This window comes from Morone saxatilis, unplaced genomic scaffold, assembly GCF_004916995.1.
Source record: "Morone saxatilis isolate NCDOM2014 unplaced genomic scaffold, NCSU_SB_2.0 Contig23, whole genome shotgun sequence".
In the NCBI taxonomy this organism is placed as follows: Eukaryota; Metazoa; Chordata; class Actinopteri; family Moronidae; genus Morone; species Morone saxatilis.
In genome coordinates this window covers 2,335,194-2,354,669 of record NW_023339796.1, presented here as the reverse complement: position 1 = coordinate 2,354,669, position 19,476 = coordinate 2,335,194, and the positions used below count along the sequence as shown (strand labels likewise).

The following is a 19,476-nucleotide window of genomic DNA, read 5'->3' as shown; positions in this document are numbered from 1 at the left end:
TGTAGGGATACTCGCTGATCTAGCCTCCACGCCCGCCGGCTTCAGTGCATTCAGCTGATCCCTGGTGTAAACAAAGCAACGGTGTCGCGACTGAACAAAAGCAGCACTTTCACAGCGAAAAAAGGGAGCAGCTTAAATAAAGTACTGATAAACAAACAAATAAGTAATAAAAACTCGCTGCCTCGAGGGGAATCTCTCTCTCCCTTTTTAAGCCTTTAGCTGAGTTACCTGAAGTCATCTCTCTCTCTTTTTACTCTGATTACATTAATTAATTGCTCTTATTGGCTTTTTGCTTCCTTTGACTGGAGCTGCCTCCAATATTAGACGATAACGATCAATTAAAAAATACCTCCATCGTATCCTTAGAGGAAACCTGTTGTTGTTTTTGTTATCAATCAGTATTCGGCAGCAACAACAGTATCTGCCACGTACTTAAAATCTTCAGCCACATGAAGAATTCAGAGCCAATTAAATTATTTATAACAGGACCCAGACATGATAATTGACCTTTTAGCTCTCTTGCAAACAAAGTGGTTTCAGAAGCAGCTCGGTGTTCAACATCAACACGTCCTGGTGTTCATTTTCAGGGTTATTAGTTATCTTGTTTTTAAAGCGTAAAGAGTTTGGGTTTTGTTTGAGGTTTGCACATATTGGAAAAGTCTGAAATGATTAGTTAATAATGTGTCATAAAAGTTACTAAATGTTACACTAGCTTTAATGTTTTAACACAACAGAAATTAAATCTGCTCAACAAAAGGTGAAAGATGTTCCTGTATGACCCAATGATGATTTATTTTAACTTTTATTTATTGGTGCATAGCTGCTGTTTTCTGGACATGTCTTTTTGTTTTGTTAACTATTAAAACAACTTTCTTCTACAGGAAGTCGAAGCTCTTTTTAAAGGCGACAACTTACCCAAGTTCATCAACTGTGAATTTGCCTACAACGACAACTGGTTCATCACCTTTGAATCAGAAGCAGATGCACAGCAGGTATTATTTTACTATTATTCATCGGTATTTCCTACCCATTACCTTTGTAATCACCTGGTTATGTAACGTATGTGCTTTCTCTTCTTAAAGGCATATCAGTATCTGCGTGAGGAGGTGAAGACCTTCCAAGGGAAGCCTATTAAGGTGGGTTACTTTACGTTATATTACGTTACACTTATATTAACCCAGTAATGTAAAAACCCACTGAGCAATAACCTCTGGATGCACGTGGCCGGTGAGTTTGTATAAAAGACTAATGTGCAAAGACCGTTTGTTTATCAGGATGAACTTGTCGCCTGATTTCAAGAAAGTCTAAATTAAACCCACTGAAAAACTAATTTGTACCATAAACCTTCTGGTTTAAGTGCCGGTCAACACCCGAGACGCAGTTCTTCTTTTCACTTACCGTCCGTTTTAAGTGATAATAGGAACATTTCTCAGCCCGTCTCTGCACTTTAAAAAACCTTTTTTAAATGTTGAATTTTCATTAGTGAAGGAAACAAAGAGCAAAGATCTCTTTTCCTCATGCATAAATAATCAATGTCACAAAGAGAAACACATCGAGAGGCCACAGATCTTCACTTGTTCATTCAGAGCGTTTAAAGTGACGTCAAGTAGTTCCTCTAAATGTATGAAAATCCAACATAAACACACCACAGAAGGAAAGTCAGCAGAGCTTCTTCTTCTCATTCAGATATACTGCGTCGTTAGATTAAAACCCAGCCGTGGATTTTATTGGTTCTTTTAATTAACACTTAATGAATATGTTCTGTTATAGAGAAAACTGGCTGATGCACTTAAACGCTGTAATAAATTAACATTGGGCCAATTATTTCTTACGTTGTGGTCGAAAGATTAATGAACTAGTGTGTTTGCTACTTATTGATTAGGTGATATAACTAGCAGCACAAATCCGAATTTAATAAGGAGTAATTAAAGAAAGGGAAAATATGTGGACCAAAGAAAATAAAGATATTTATTAAACTGCTAAAAACAGTTTCTCAAATGTTTGTATTTTGATGATATTTCAGCACTTTGCCTGTGTTTTCTTGCACATATTCCACATTTCCAACACTGTTTCGACGTGTTTTTATATTTAAATAGATGAGATAGTTGTTAAATTCACATGAGAAATAATACTTAAAGGATTAAATCCAGTAATTAGAATTTTAGACCGTTTTAAAATGTGTTTTTAGGGAAGAAAATTTGTATTGATCGTGCCGTAACAACTACAAAATGAAACTTAGTGAAACCAATACTGTATTGTAATTATAAATAAATAATGTGACAGATTTGAGCAAACTTTAGACTTTTAGAGAACTTTTGAACCTTTTTATGTCGTAGAAGTTGTAAGAAATGTACATGTTGCTAATTCCCCGACCCTGTTCTGTCTCTCTCTCTCTCTCTACCAGGCGAGGATAAAGGCGAAGGCAATCGCTATCAACACTTTCATGCCAAAGAACGGTTACCGGCCGGTGGAGGTGAACCCGTACGCGCAGCAGCAGCAGCGCTACACGTCCTACTACATCCCGCCGGTTTACAGCCCCCAGCAGCAGTTCCCCTTATACAGCCTCATCACGCCGCAGGCCTGGTCCACCACACACAGCTTCATCGACCCCACGCTGGTAAGAATCGGGAAGTGGTATTTTAATAAGTCAGTAAATTATCTACGTTTAAAAACTCAAATATTAGCATTTGTTCTGGTTTATTTTTGCATTTTTATCAAACAGGTGAACATTAAGGCATCGAAGCAGCATTAGGGGCCAATTTATCGCTTATATTAACATGTCATAAAGAGTTTATGCTGCATTTATGTAAAGTTAATACACATTTTTATTAATCTCTTCTGGTTTATTAAATGTAAAATGAAACAGTACCTTTTTAAAATGCTTATTTATAGTTTTAAAATCTGTTAAACTATTTTCAAAGCAGCTTTTCTAGTTGTTCAAAGGTTATTTGTGAAGTTTCTTTCTTGGTTAAATTAAATCCGATGAGGATCTTGTAAACTCTTATTTTGTGTAGCAACTGTATGTTTAATATAAAACACAATTATCAGACTGAAACTATCAAATAAATGATCTCTTTAAGTCACTTTTCCTCATGTTGCTGTCGAAATATGTCGTTTTCACTTCCTGTTAATGCAGCTGCACTAATCTGTTTTCTGTTCACCAGGTCGCACCGTTTCACAACAACCAGTTCATCAATGGATTTACCACCTCGCACAGTTTCAAACCAGCGACGTCCCCACTCACCGTCAGACACTACTCACCCAGGAACAGGTCGGTATCTGTGGCTCCTCCGTCGCTAATAAAGGAAGAAAATGGTTGGAAAACAATCGTGTGTTGGTAGAATACGTCTGAGTAATAAGATCATTGTTAATCCACAGGGAGGGAAACAAAGCGTTGTCTTATAATTATAGTGGTGGTGAAGCTTTCTGATGAGATAAGTAGGAGTAGAAGAGCTTTAAAATGTTTTGTTTCCTACTTGAATCACTCAAGTTGTGAGTTTCTTCTCATTAATCCTGAATACAGTTGAATATTTGTGACTCAAGTGTTTCACGTTTCCTGCAGGAATCACAGTAAACCTCACTTGAGGCCGACGATCCCGACAGCGGACCGCAGCGCCGGGCTTCTGGACAACCCGAGCCTCTTCCCGAGCTTCCCCAGCGAGAGGCTCAACGGGGTCCGCAGCAGTCCGCCGACGCGACTCCCCACCAGCCAGCCCCGAACCAGGTTACCTTCCACCTCCGCCTTCCCGCGCAGAGACACCGTGGGCACGGGGCGAGTAACCGAGCCCTCGACCACAGACTACTCTCTGGGTATCGGCAGAGGAAGGTACGGCGCTGCTCGAATGTGGCTCAATGATCTGTGTAGTTAATATGGCGTTTTGTAAGGAAGTCTTTTTAAATCAGTGAAGACAACAAACTTTTAAAGTGTCCCACTAGAAACAAGCTGAACAAGTTCACAGTGACGACGTTTAAGTGCACAAAATATTCTGTTTATTGTCCTTTTTCTGAGGAATAATGTTCCTGCTTACATGCAACCGTTGTGACGTTTGCACATATTCAAAAACCTGCAGATATCAAAGTCTTTCGTAATGTTTAAAAGTAGGTTTCTCCTTCTACGTTACCGGAAACGTGGGCTTTGTTTACTGACCGTGAACCGGCAAGAGACCAAACAAACAACAAACAACGCTCCAGAAACCTGAATAATATCAACATATCGCTCATTAATCAGAAGGCTTATATGAGAGATCCAAACAGAAAACACTGTTTACATCAGTTATTAAATTAGTAATGTTGTTATATTATTATAGAAATAACAAAGGAACATTATTGTGCATGTAAACGTAATAACTGTGTTTTAGTTTCTAATAAAAGTGAGGACAACCAGCTTTATGTTTAAACTGGGCTGATGATCAATATGTCTGCATGACTCATTTGAAAACAACATTTAGAGGTTCGGGAACCTGTTATTGTGTCTGATCCAACATTGTTTATCCTCCAGTAGGAATGTTTAAAAACTATTTAATTACAATATTCAGGAAAAATAAAAGTGTAGAAACGCTGTCGGCCACAAACAGTTCATTTTATAGTCTAAATGGAGGCAAAGGTCACAAACTTCAGTCTTTATATGTGGAAGAACGAGGAGATAACTATAAAATGGAGCTCTTCAGATCTGTTCGGGGTTTTATTTACATTGTGCACGGTTGAGTCATTGCTTCAGTCAGAACGGATGTTTGTAAATTGAAGTGTTCTCTTTCTTAAAGGAAAAATGTTTCTGCTTCTAGGAAAAAGAGGGACGAAAAGTTTACAGTAAGTAACTTCTTTGGTGTCCTCGTTGTCTGTTTTTAACGTTTAAATGATTTAATATAAAGGAAAACAATGACGGCAGGATTTAACTCCTCCTGTAATGTGATCGTGATACGTTTGCTGACTCTGTGTCTGTTTCCCGCCAACATAGAGAGTGACGCCTCAGTCGCCGCCTCCGCCTCCCAAACCCCCGTCTCCGAGCTTCGAGCTGGGTCTCTCCAGCTTCCCTCCCCTCCCCGGAGCAGCCGGCCAGCTCAAGACCGACGACGTGTTCGACAACCGGCTGGCCAGCAGCGTCGTCGTCGGGACCGCCAAGGAACGGGTGAGGACTGACGCTAAAACTGTTTTTAAATGACCTCGCTCATCGTACATCAGTGTTTTTCTTTCATTTTTATGTTCCAGACAGATCACTTAAGTTCCTCCGCCGCTTTTTCTTTTTAAATGTGTCTCATAAAAGTGCCGGTGAGAGTTTCCTCCTGTTTTTATGCCTTTAAACTCTCTCAACCCACCGCTGCCCCTCGATGCTCGAATGGGGAAAAGTTACAGTTTCTGTTTTTAATTTGGAGCCTTTAAAGTTTTAATAATTGTTTTTTACATTAGTTTCATTGCTGGTGTTTATTTTACTATTATTTAAGAGCTGCACAATCAACTAATAGTATCAAAATTTCAGAAGCTGAAATGTTTTGATGAAGATAAAATGTGACAAACAGCGTTATAATGAAGTATTGTAGCTTGATACACAAATTTACTTTTTCATGAATAAAACAATCGTTCCCACAATAATCCTGAATCATAATCCAATGTAACATTTTATTGTTGTAGTTTTTATCCTTTCAAAATGTTATTTTTCCTTTTTATCATTTGTCTTTGTCAAATTTGAAGAAGATTAACTTAAATTCCAGACTGAAGCTATTTTTTTTGTCTTTTATGAATGGCATCAAGTTAAAGAGAGCTAAATTATTTTATTATAAGTAATGATATCAATGTTATTTAAGATTACTGTATTTGTACCTTAAGCTAAGATTAATAATTAGTAAAAAATACATAATTATTTTATGAAAAACTAAACAGCTGCTTCATTTCCAACTGGGAGGAGACGACTTTCTTTTAAACTGAGAAGTGGTTTTAACTCTTAAAATAAGGAAAATAAATCATTATTAATGATGCAAACCAATTGTTGTAACTTGTTACTGGTTACATGGAGCTCAATATTAGCTGTAATATCTTGTTAACACAAAGTATTTGGAGATATTTTCTAACACAAAACAAAAAATAAGACTAATTTCCCAAGAAACAAGGCTTTTTTTTTTTAACTCCGAGAAATTTTTTTGCCAGTATGGACATAAAATACGTCTTTAAATTGCCTTTATAATCAATAAAAACTAAAGTAAACTGATGGAGACTTTAAATCTCTTCCTGTCCGTTGCAGAATGTAAGTGCTGACTCCAGTACCGGAGGAGCTCTCTCTCCAGCGGGCCCCAAAGAGCCTCTTCGGTCCTCCGCCTCCCCGATGCCCACAAGCTTCCAGCCCTCGCCGACGACCCCGACGACCCCGGCCTCGGCCCCGCCCCCGACCGCCGGCCCGCCGCACAGTCCCGCGCCCTCCCTCCCAGCAGCGTAAGAAAACCACACTGACAGTGTTGAATCTGAGATGTAACGCAGGGTCTGTAAGTAGACTTTATATCCACTGTGGTCGGGGAGCAGCTGTGGGTTTGTTTAAATTCAGAGTTTGATTCACATTGAGGAGTCGTAGCGAGAGAAGAGAGAGGCTGCAGATTACCTGTGCCCAGTTATACTGCACCACTACAGCGCACCAGCAGAGCTTTTTACCATCTCTGTTAGTATTCAGCAGCAGAAGTTGAGAGTATGGAAGCAGGAATGAGTGCGGGAGGCGCACACAGCGACTTCTGCAGGTCATCTCAAGATAAATCTACGCTTATAAAAACTGTGTCGCCAGTCATGTTAGTTTCCAGCAAGAGAAAGCGTCAGGATAAAGTTGTAATTTCAGGATCTTGATTGTTGTTTCTCCTGTTCAAAGCAGGTTTTCTCACATTATTACTGACAGACAGGCGACCTTCGTGCCGTTATCATGTAGTTGACATTCGAGTCGGCCTGGCTGTTACGTTTCACCACCTTTTATTTATTTCTTATTTCAGGGAGGCGAAGGTGACGGAGGTGAAGCCGAAGGAGGTGCAGTTGTCTGTGGAGCGAGTTCCCGGCACTTTGTCCACTGCAAGCAAATCAGTGCAAGTCAACGGTGCTGCCACAGTAAGTATTGATTTCTCCTTTGTTTTATTTTTTTTTTTATGCTTACCTCCTCTCAGACATCTCAATCACAGACAGATCGATCTCAGCGTGAACAAAAAGGAGGTAAATTAATGGGGCTTTAATTCTGCTCCGTCTCATATTGATTCTTATTGCAGGTAAGTTCGTTTCTCACACCTCCTCCTCCTCAGAAGGGGGGGGGGAGTTACAGGTAACAGTTTAAAGGATTTACCTGCAATACTGCAAGGAAGGTTTTAAATCTGTGAACTGGTTAGTCAACAACAAGTACCTGAAGCAAACGGTGCCTTTTAGGTTGGTTTTGGCAGTAAAAGCAGGAACCTTCAAATGCTTCACTACGGCTGAAATTCCCCCTCGGCTTTAGCAGTAAAAACCTTCAGCTGCTGAAACATGTTGATAGAAAGATGGATTATGTAGGTGTGAGCAGAAACCCCCCCCCCAAAGGGCTTTTAAGATGAGGTTAGAAATGTGATATAAGATGCAGCAAAGTGTCTACGAATGTGGGTTTAAACACATCGCTGCTGCCGGGGGTTTGAACCTCTGAGTCGTTTCTCATCTAAAAAACGTAATAAAACCATAAAAATACAAACTTTGTCTTCACACGAGTGAGTTGTTGTGTTAACGAGCCCGACACGGCGTTTCACTTTATTGTTGAACTCTGTCACCTGTTAATTATTAAAAGGCTGGAAAATAAACCTAGTTTCAGTCGTCCAGCTCACTTGGAATATGTAGAATATATACGGCGTTTATATTTGGTCGTCTAGGCTCTGATGTCATCGCTCACCCACAAAGAAGCTTCCCGCTCAGCGCAGCACGCAGTGACGGGCCTCCAGGTGCATGCTGGGTAACATTTTATGACTCAGTTGTTGTTGTTGTTCTCCTGCCAGGAGCTGAGGAAGCCCTCCTACGCCGAGATCTGCCAGCGGGTGAAGGACGCCCCGACATTACAGCAACCGCCGACTCCCAAGGAAGCCAAGCCAGCCTGCGGCGCCCCCGCAGGCGAGGAGAGGAAGTGCCCCGACGCCGCTGCCGCCGCCGCCATCCCGCCAGGGGAGGCCGGCCAAGGCCAGAGAGCAACCACTCCTCAACCCGGCTCGCACGCCGGGAGACGCGAGGGACGGCCCGACAAGCCGGCCGGCCGTGGGGTCCCGCCACACAGGGGGGGAAAACCAGCAAAGATCCCCACACACCCGCCATCCCCGGCATAAGGGAGCGCTTCCTGCCCCCCTACTGCGTCTCAGCCGCCTAACTCCACACCCGTGGTTATGTGTGTGCAAAACAAGGAATATAAGTCGGGCTACTCGAATACTTATATCCAGACACTCCCCAGTTGCACGAAACGATAGAGGACGCCTTCTTTTCTGGAATCAGGTGCTTGCAGACAAAAAGCACTTTTACTGTGCATTGTAAGAGCAGAGTTTCATTCTTTTTACTTATTTATTTGCCCTGTTTTTTATTTTAATTTTCAGTTTTATTTTCTCGCTTTTTTCTGTTCTCTTTTTGTTTTTGTTTTGCTTTACGGTAGTTGTGTCTTTCTTTAACAAGTCGACACAGACGCAACATGAAATTGCAATATTCTGGTCCAAATTGCCTTGGTGAAATAAAATTAATCGTGCTGGGGTGCGAAGGCAGCCCCCCCCCCCGCCCCCAGTGGATGGATGGAAAAGAGTGCGTACAACAGACGCCCACCTTGCTGCTTCTCTCGTCCAGTGAGGAGCGTTTGGTGGTGCATGTCCGAGTTGCACTTTGTGCCGGAGTTGCTTGGGGTCTTTTGGTTTTTGGTTTTTTTTTATTCTTGTTGTCATGTGCTTAATTATGGGCAAAATTAGCAGTTTATTTTTTAAACTATTTCACATCCCCATATGCAAAAACTTCCTTCTAAAAATCCATCGCAAACAAGACTTGGGACCGCTTTGGTCTTACAATCGCCCTCCCGAGTGAACTTTTCTTTTTGCAAGATTGTATTTACACCTAGATTGACTTTGCTTTGCTTTTCCAGCTTTGTTCGATCGACTGTCGGCTGAGTTACCGCTTGCGGTTTTTTTCTTCCCTCTGGATCATTCGTGTAAAGGAATCACTCCCTCTCTTTTTTTACTACCTGCTTACACTCCCCATAACCAGCTAGCTGCGGTTGCCTCGGGCGAATGTGAGATGTGAGTGCTGTTCTTAAGCGTCAAGACCCGGGATAGTCTTGCAACCCGAAAAAAGGCAAATTAGGCACGTTTATTGGCACTGTGTTGTTGGCCAAAAAGATGTTTGTGGAGAAGTGGGTTTTTTTGGCTGCGCAGTGTTTGGTGTTTCTTGTGGGAAACTCTTGGGAGCTTTCTCAGCTGCAACGGCTTCCCTCACGTTTCTTGTTTTAAGAAACTGTGGAAGTAAACTTATCAGCAGGCACATCGACTCAAAGAAAAGGGCAGATTTAAAAAGAATAATGAGATTTCGATTTTTTTTTCCTTTTTTTTTTTTTAACGAGAAATAAATACGCTCCGCTGCCGTCTTGAGGCGGTCCGGGTTCGCTCCGGAAACCACTGGTGAGAGGAAATGAACACTAGCTTCCATTCAGATCTTGCGTGACCCTGTAACTAACTGCCATAAGAGGAGGAGGAGAGAGGAAGGCCGGCGGCACTCGTGGTGAATATCTGCTGAACGACAATGACTCTTTCAAAAGCGGCACAGAGAAAAGAGTTCATCGTGGGTTTTTTGTTTGGGGTACAGAGTGTTTCTGTTCAACACGGGGGGCGGCGTGTTTTTTCAAATAAGTTCTTTCTTCTAGATAGGTGGCTAGCGTCAAAAATCCTGGAAGTCTGTTATCGCGCACCTCATCCGCCGGCCTAAAAAAAAAAAAAAACTAGACCTTCACATTCCCAGAACTTATTTGCCCTGTTAGTGTTTTCTCGGGACTCGGAGGGGCAAATGTTTTGAGTTATCCTACCTGAGCCGGAAACAAAGAAAATAAAAGGGAATTTATCCTTTAAAGTCCAAGGGAAGCGTCCCCCCCGCCCCCCCCTACCCCTGCTGTAACCGCTAACGCCATCTACCGTAGACGCACCCCGCCGAAGCGCTTTTTCCTGCCCTTGTTGGATGCCTGTTGAACACACTGTAGTGAAGGTACGGACGTTCAGCGCAGGTCAACATGAATTAACAGAGTCGTCAGCTCGTTATATATATATTTGTACGGGTCTAATTTCAATTTGTTCTGTTGTTTTGCTGTGTAAGGTAAACTGCAGTGGTTGTGGCAGTATTTTTGGGTTCGGTGTCAGGAGGATTTCCATGAAAGAGTGTTGAATGAATATGGAAGTAGACGGGTGACGAGAAGATTTTACTGGAAAAAAACAATAATGCTGATGAAGGTTTTTTTTTTTTTGTAGTTTGCCACGTTGGAGTGTGAAAGAGATTTGTTTTGGGAGTCTCGTCCGAAGGCTCACGTGAACGGCGTTGAACGCAAAAGCTCAGGACCGAGGGCAGTTTGAGTTCTTCGGCCTTTCACCGCATTTTAATGTTTGTCCCCTCGTCGGTTTCCTCCCTAGTTTTAAATTTCCCACTCGCGGCGGCCATGTATGGAAAATAAAAAGATTGACCAGAGCACACTGGCTCGCTTTCACTCGTGGATAAATTCACCGTGAGAGGATGTTTAAATTTAAGCAAGTGTTAATGAAAAAACATCGATATCGAGCCCGACGAATACAATGTGTTGGTGGGGTTTCTGGTTCCCGGGATGTGAGAGCGCTATACAATAGCAACCACACAAGATTACCAGAACTTTAACGGGGGGGGGGGGGTTTAGATCCAACCAGGCGCTGAGAGCCTTGTGGATCGGATTCCTTCGGGTGAAGCACAAAACGATTTGGAGACGGCTGAGGAGGAAACTCCGAGAGTTCTGTGTTGGGTTGGTCCCGTCCTACTGTAGCAGCCACTTTCTGGCAAGAATAACCAAACAACTCTTGGGGTTGTTTTACCCTGTTTCCTAAAGATGTAATCGGCCCGGGAGATGTAAAGAATGACACCCCACGAGTTTAGAAACTATAAAACTGTAATTATAAGTGACAGAAGTTAAGTTTGGAGTTCTCCGTTCCTGCTCGTCCAGTCCGTGTGTGCTTCGGTTAACTTTTTAAAGTTGTCGCGCTCCCCGATGCCAAACACCCATAAAACCCCATAACATTTAAAAACCCGCCACTGTACTAGTACACAATATCGTGTTCAGCGGGGAGGGGAGGACAAAACAAACGTGAGAACTAACAACGAGCATGGGCCTTGCACGTCTCTCGGCCAAAGTCTTCCTGCACAAGAAGGGCATTCTGGTAATCCACTAAGAGAAACAGGAAGCCGTTCTGAAGAAGGGAAACTGTTTAAAGCCTGTTCTCGCTCATCTGTGGTTTTGATTTGGGACCGCGTAATCTTTTGAGTTTGTTTATTTTTTTGTTTATTTGAAGGACTGAGATGCCTGGATGGGTGAATTTTTTTCATTTTATTGTTTCTTCTCCATTGGTTGGAAAATGGGTAAAAAAAAAGAGAGAAAAATGCACCCATATCATTATTTACTAAACCAATGCTGTTTATTCCAATGAGAAATATCGTTAAATGGTTTTTTTTTTGGTTGTTTTGTTTTTTTTTAGGGAGAAGAAGAAAAATAAAATAGAGATGCGTCGACGTCTCTAAACGCAAAATGTTGGAAAAAAAACAACAAAAACCACAAAAAAAAATGTCCATCCAGTGTTTGAGAAACTTGAATTTTATTTAAACTTGAAAAATGACTTTGCCTTAACTTTTATACAAGACAAGCATAGAGTTTATTTCTTTTCAGAAAAAAAAAATCCCCCGCCCCCAAAATGTAAACGAAACGTGACACGTGGAAAATATTTAGCTGAACCGAAACGTTACGAGTCTTATCGAGAAAGTTCAAATCTAGCAGCAATGTTTTTCTTTCTTTTTCCCTTTTTTTTTTTTGTGTTTTTGTAAAAAAAAATGTACGAAAAAGAATAATTTTTCTCTTTCTGTTATTAAATAGTTTCAGGTTTTTTGTTTTTTTGTTTTCGGGGGAAAAATATAAACCATGTAAATGCAAAACTAGTCAATACTGTATTAAAATTTGTGCACTTTGAAGTGTGTGCTTTTGCTTGTACAGTTGTAAATACTCAGAAAAATATAAGAGGTACCTTAAAATGATTATAAAAAAAAAAACTATATTGATCTTGTTGAACTATTAATGTCGCTATTTGGGCTGGATGTAGGATATAAGAAAAAAAAAACTTAATGTTGTGCTTTTTGGAGATATTTTTTCTTTGATTTGTTTATTTTTTAAAGTTTTGGGTTGTGCGGAGTTTGAATCCTGCTCCACGCTGCCGCTGGACAGGTCGTCTGATTGTATATTTTGTTTATTTGTTGTCTTTTCATTCCATATTTTGGTCGGTCACACCTGGGTGGACCCTCCCTCCTCTTCCTCCTCCTCTTCCTCCTCCTCTTCCCTCCCACACTGTGCACTAATTGGAGCCCTGTGGTACCGACGAGCATCTTATTAACGAACCTTACAAAGCTGCGTGTCCACCAACATCCTCTTTTTAAAGCTCTGGCTGCGTTTTTGTTGCTTTTTTTTATAAAATTTTTATTTGACTGTTTATTGCTTTCGATTATTTGTTTTTGTTTTGAAGCACGCGGATCAAGAAGTTTGAATGCTGAAGCTGTAAAATCACTACATGTCAGAGTTTTCTTTTTAGTCGTCACTGTGCAAACAAACAGCAAAATATCTTTATTTTTATTTTGGACATCTTTAAAATACTACTGTTATAATATCGAGATTAATTAATAGATGTAAGTAATTTAAAAAAAAAAGGCGTTTAAAGTATTAAATGTTTTCCAACAGGATGTGTAATAGTTTCAGAGCGGGCGGGGGGGAAGTAGCCTCGTGTAGACCATGACACTAATACTCAACATCGATGTATACCGTGATTGATTCTGACATTATGCAACTCAACAGTATATAATCCAACTGCATTGTGTCCACATGAGGTGGGCAGCATGACTAGACAATATCTAATAAACAATATTAATAACAGGACAATAGAGAGCTGAAGTTCTGCCTTTTTACTTTTATTTTTTAACCTTTAAAACACGTTAATGTGTTTTCTAATCGAGGCTTTTCTGTTATCGGTTTCTCTGAAAAGGCTGATTTTGTTGTTTGTTTTTTTACTTACACAACAACAAGCTGTAATTTTAAGTGTGTAACATTGAGCAGACATTTAATATAGTATAACTGGTAATATCCCCGGCTCTGCTCAGCTACGTACGAGTGGCGTCGGTCTTCTCATCGAACTCTCGGAAGTCGTAATCCAAAGATTAAAAATGCTAATTCTGGTTAGCACACGCCAGCTAAAGCTCCCCAATATCGGCGTTTCGGTATCGATACTTTTATTAATACGTAAACACATTTTCTTCAGAACCCTTTTTGTCATTTAACTTTAAGTTAAATCAGACCCGACGTGTGTTTAAGGTTCGATATCGTCCCGAAGCTGCGAGTTTATGATAATGTATCTGTAGCTAAGACTCATGGGAGATGTAGTTTATCTTTTGTTCAAATTGGACGTTCAAATTATCTTAAATGGGTCTTAAATGATGATTTACGGTCTAATCTGAGCAGGTAGTCGGGGTGCGATTGTCCCTGGTGTCACTTCTTTTTGATCGGAAGCTAATTTAAGCTTATTTTCTCTTACGGACGGAAAACTACAGGAAGTTGTTGGAGCTTTTTCAGACGAACCGATAAAAGAAATTACAAAATACAACAACTGAAATCGGGGCAGCACTTCTCTCTCTCTCTCTATCTCTATATTCACGTCACGTATCGGCGCGCTGACGTCGGTACCGTTCGCTCCTCTAGCCGGCTTAAAAAAAACAATGTTAAAAAAAATTCAAAAACTTTAAAAAAACAAAAAAAAAGAGCGATGCCTGATGGACACGTCCCAGTTTTGTCTTCTGTCTTCAGCAAGACGATCTGATGTGTGCTTGTACAGCGAGCGACACTCGAGGTGGTCTCATTTCTTTAAGACGCAGAATAAACGTTGTTGTTGTTGTTGTTGTTGGTCGAGCTGAAAGTCTCTCGACCGACCGACCTCGAGTGTCGCTGCAGGTACCAGACGAGACATCCACTCAGCCCAAAACAATGGTTCGCTCAGTGTTTTCCTTCTGATTCTGTTTGTTTGTTCTTCAGCTTTCATCACTTCCCCTTCCTGAGAAATAAAATGTACAAATAATTTCTTTATTTTTCTGTTTGTTGTTGTTTTTTTACATGTGTTTCTGGCACATAACGTACATTAACATACGCAGATTAAAATGTTTAAAAAATAATAAATAAACCATTTGATCACATGTGGGACTGCATTTTAATGTGGCAAAGAAAACCAATAACTGTGCCATTATACGACTGTTTGTTTTTGTTTTTGACTGGGCAGTTTAAACCTGTACATAGCTGAGCGCTTCATCTCGGGCTTTTTATGTGTGTTTATTTTTTGTACTTTATTTTTGAGATGTTACTGAAAGTCCATCAAAAAAAAAAAAGAAAAAGACTTCTCACATCTGGAGAAATCTACAATGTGACACCACTGACTTGTTAGGAGCAGTTTTCGTGCGTTGCAACTTGGCGGTCGAATCCCCTCGCCGCCGCCGCTCGCTCGCCAACCCCGCCGCCCGAGGTCGAGGCATGTTTGACCTCAAAACTTTTGAGACGCGGTAAAACACAGACGCTGAATACAAACTGGGGGGGCCGATCCCTGAACTGTGAATGTGTGCATGTGTGGAATAAATAAATGTACCAACCAACCAACCAACCCCGCCGCCGCCGCCACCGCCATCGGGGGAAATCCAGACCGATGCAAAGGGTTGTGACTCCTTCCCGAAGACCTCAGACTGGATGGGGTTTGTTTGTTTTTGTTTTCTCGAAGGGATCTCTAGTTTTTGGGGGTTTTTTTGGCGGCAAAGACGGCCCCAAGTTCTGCACGCCTCTCCTGTACCGCCGGCATTAAACGCTCACGTTGCGGCGTTTTCTTTTTCTCTCATGGACTTCTTACACGGAGCGTCACACCTCATATCAGCCTGTCGGGTCGCCTCAGCTCTCGGTCTCCTTCCTGTTCGCCCCTGTTGTTTGACAGTGCCATTGTTTGTTTTTGTTTTTGTTTTTTCTCCTCGAGGGTTGCATCTTGTCATAAAAACAGACTCCTCTCCTCCCTCTTCTCTCCTTGTGGTTTCCTTTTTCTTTCTTTTTAAAGATATAATAACGAATGCACACCAACTGACTGGAACAAGATCTCTTTATCAACTCACTGTGGTTTAACTCATTAACACTCTCACCGTGCTACGCTAACCGCTGTGGACAATCGATGACTCCATCGCGTTTTTGGGGTTTGGACAGATAATTGTTATTATTTTGCCTAACGACACCTTTAACAGATGTGGAAAGGAGGTTGCGTTTCAAGAGGGCTTTCTTTTATTGTTTTTGTTTTCTTTTTTTGTTTGTTTTTTTGTTATTATTTGGGTCTATTCTTCCATCGAGACTGGAATCAAGCGTACATGTCAGCTATAGATAATTTAAGTTACTCTGTGTCATGATGTAAAACTGTCTAATTTGGAGAAAAAAATGTAGCTTACTGAAAAATAAAGATTTAGGCACTGTTGAGGAGCCGCTGTCTGTTGGTGTTGTTATTTGGGGGCTTTTTATGAACAAAATGCACCTTTAACTGAACTATTTTGACCTAGAAACTGCAATAACTAATAAATAAAGTAGTTTCATACTTTGAGTTTAATAATAAGACCTCAAGCTTAAAAAAAACACTGATTCTCAAACTGCTACGTAAAGTAAAAATAAGTTTTCTGTAATATTTTGTAATATCAGCCTGAATGTGACGTTAACTTTTCCACTCAGGATTCAACATTAGTAGGTAATAAATAATCTTATTATGAAGAATAAACCTGCCTCCTGTGTGAACGTGTGTACAATTTAAAGGAATTATGTCACTGTGGAGGGATTACGGCGCCCTCCCACCCACAGATGTCGGATTTCCAACAAGAAAGCGGGAAGAACCTCACCAACCCCCGACCTCAAAATCCAAGATTGTCGCTCTGAAGTTGTAATATTCAGTTTGTTTACATTAAATCTGTCGTACACTCGTTACTGAGCGTAACTTCTGTCTGTTATAAATGTTTGTACGCAACAAATACTGCAGCACTTCTTCTTTTTTAATATCTATTCTTTTAAATCACTTCTTAAAAACACATTTTTTATAGACTTACCTTTATGTGTTGTCTTCTATTTTTTATTTTTATTTTTATGGCTTCTATTCTGCTGTTATTGTATTTTGCTTTTCTTAATTTAAATATTTAATTACATTTTGTGTATAACAGTGATTATTGTGCTTTGTCAAACTGTTTTAAAAGGTGCTCTATAAAGTTATTATTTTTTATTATTATTATTATTATTATTATTATTATTAGACACATTTTGACTTGATGGACAGTAAACGGACCACTAACGTGATTACAACCCGTAATTGGAGGGGAACTCAAAGTTTTAAAAAGTAAATGTGTAAATATAAATAAATATTTAAACACTCATTAATTTATTTCTATTTTAAAAGAGAAATCCAGACTTTATTATTTATTTTTACTCTACAGGTGGACAACATTGTTCTATTTTTATTGTTATTTCTTATCGGAAAATGGGAAACAACCACAGTTTAATGTTCATATTCACTAAATAAAGTCTGATTCTGTAAACTTCCTGCGAGCCGTTTAAGGCTTTAGGACATTTGGGTGTTTTTCCTTTCAAGGCTGCAGGTTTTTTAATCCTTTGATTTGAAGTGTGAGGATGAAAAAGCATCGACTGACGGATTAACCTGGAAGTTGGCAGTTTCCTCTGAAACTGAAGCAAAAGGAAATGCAGATCTCCAAAGAAACTACTTTTAATGTCAAACACTTTTTTTCAGGATCCCGAAGGAGATCGCTTTTATTTCAAAATAAAACACCCACATTTTATAGCACAATGTTAGACATTGATTAAAATTACCATAGAAAGAAATATGTTCTAGAGCTACTTAGTAAAAAAACCTATCAATGTTCATGTGATACAACATTTTATTGTAATAATAATAATTTATTTCCTTTTATGTCACAAAATTGTGGATTTAGTTGCTAGGTTTAAAGGTTCAGTGTGTAGGTTTTAATGGTATCTAGCGGTGTAGCTGCAGATCGCAACCATGAGGAAGAAACTACGGTGGAAATGCGAACGGCAACGTCTACAGCCGGTGTTTAACTTGTCCCTTCTGGGCTACTGTAGAGAAAAGATGGCGGTTCAAAATGGCTGTCTCCATGAAAGGTGACCCGCAGCGTACGTAGATAAAAACAGCTCATTATAAAGTGACAAAAACACAACTATTGTTATATTCAGGTGATTATACACTAATGAAAACATACCTGTGAGTATTATATTACAGTTCTGCCAGTAGATCCTCCAAAATGTTACATACTGAACCTTTAAAAACACAAACTACTCACATTTATTACATTTTAGATAAACAGAATACAGTCAATAATGTTAGTAGTGTTAATAAAGTTTAATCAATCATCATATGTCTCTAAAATGTTATAATTGATGTTATTTTATATTGTTTTACACATTTCATATAAAGTAATGTATCTAAAAACCTAAATTAACCACCGAACAGTGGAATTACTTCACTGTGATTCTATTAGGAGACACTTTTAGAAGCTTATTTTAATTTAATTGTATGTCTGGATAGTTAAAAAGAGCCTTTAAAGATAAATAATAACTTCAATCAATAATTAATTAATATTTCCGTATACTTCCACCTTTTTGAACATGTAATTTGTTTATGAGGATTTATTAATTGAGTTTGTGTATAATGTTATTGTTAATTTTACATTAATGTTATTTGTCTTGTTTTTAATCTTTCTTTTTTTACGTGATCGAAATAAATATAAACAATGAAACCGTTATTTTATGGCTGCGCATGCTCAGTTTCGAACGCGAGCGCTCAGCCAATCGTGTGCGAGCAACAGCACAGCGACATTTGCATCGAGCGCATATAAATACGGAGTTGACTCGCTGAGAGTTTGTCCGTTTGAGGAAGTGTGAGTGAGAGTAAACATGCCTGAACCCGCCAAGGCCCCGAAGAAAGGCTCAAAGAAAGCCGTGTCTAAGGTCACCAAGAGCGGCAAGAAGAGAAGGAGGAGCAGGAAGGAGAGCTACGCCATCTACGTGTACAAGGTCCTGAAGCAGGTCCACCCCGACACCGGGATCTCCTCCAAGGCCATGGGCATCATGAACTCCTTTGTGAGCGACATCTTTGAGCGCATCGCCGGTGAGTCCTCCCGTCTGGCTCACTACAACAAGCGCTCCACCATCACCTCCAGGGAGATCCAGACCGCCGTCCGCCTGCTGCTGTGAGCTGGCTAAGCACGGCTGTGTCTGGAGGGACAAAGGGCTGTGACCAAGTACACCAGCTCCAAGTAAGACCTGCTGGTCAACCAACAACACAAAGGTCCTTTTCAGGGCCACACACCGGCCTTCTACTCAGAGCCCAATGTCCTCACTTTCATACATCCAATGTGGACTCATTTTAATAATCTTTATTGTAAAATTAAAATACTTGATCCTAAGGTGAGTAATGTGGTAATGTGTTTACATAATAAAACTCAACCACCTCACCATAAACTAAACATTAGCAATCTCTACTGTTGAATAACTTAATTCAGATTAAATTAAACTTTAATTACTAAGAGGCTAATAGTCCTCAACAACTTGATTGAACTTTGTTTTAGTTACTCACTTACATTTAGCCAGTTTATATAATTTGTCTTCCACATTATTTGTAGTTTAAGTACATTGCTGCCATCCTGTGGTTACTCACTGAAATAACTGGCTTTATTTTAACCCTCCTGGTGATGAATGGATGCTTGATTAAACTTTACAATAAATTAATTATAATAGTATATAATACATATATACAGTATATAATATAAGTATATATAATATGATGACTGAACAGATATACATGTATACACACAATACATTAATATTGATATAATGTAGATGTGTCATATATTCATAATTAACTGAAGGTGGTAATAAAAACAGGCTCAAAATAACTGAACACACCTGGAGGCAGGTACAAACAGAACTGATTCACTAATGAAACACAACTAATGAGGGGCAGAAAATAAAAACAATAACACAGACAGGAAGTAAAGAAACATAAGGAAAGACCCTTTCAACATAAAACAGGAAATAACTTCAATTTAAAACAGTGACCTACAGATAAAGAGAGGAACCACCTTATTTATATTAACTTATTTAAGAGTTCTAATATACTTGAAACTCAGTTAATGCTG

General features: G+C 39.8%; 1 protein-coding gene and 1 pseudogene across 1 annotated transcript in view; both read left to right on the top strand.

The window, feature by feature from the left end:
* The window catches only part of larp4b (La ribonucleoprotein 4B), a gene marked incomplete in the record, with an annotated part of 26,360 nt that extends 18,066 nt beyond the window's left edge, over positions 1 to 8,294 (top strand). The window contains 10 exon segments of the mRNA XM_035670333.1: positions 882 to 992; positions 1,083 to 1,136; positions 2,405 to 2,617; positions 3,165 to 3,271; positions 3,563 to 3,826; positions 4,782 to 4,806; positions 4,955 to 5,125; positions 6,233 to 6,420; positions 6,960 to 7,071; positions 7,974 to 8,294. Coding sequence (XP_035526226.1) covers positions 882 to 992; positions 1,083 to 1,136; positions 2,405 to 2,617; positions 3,165 to 3,271; positions 3,563 to 3,826; positions 4,782 to 4,806; positions 4,955 to 5,125; positions 6,233 to 6,420; positions 6,960 to 7,071; positions 7,974 to 8,294 — 1,566 coding nt within the window.
* Positions 8,295 to 18,189: 9,895 nt separating this feature from the next.
* Positions 18,190 to 18,598, top strand: LOC118334754 (annotated as a pseudogene).
* The last annotated feature ends 878 nt before the right edge of the window (positions 18,599 to 19,476 follow it).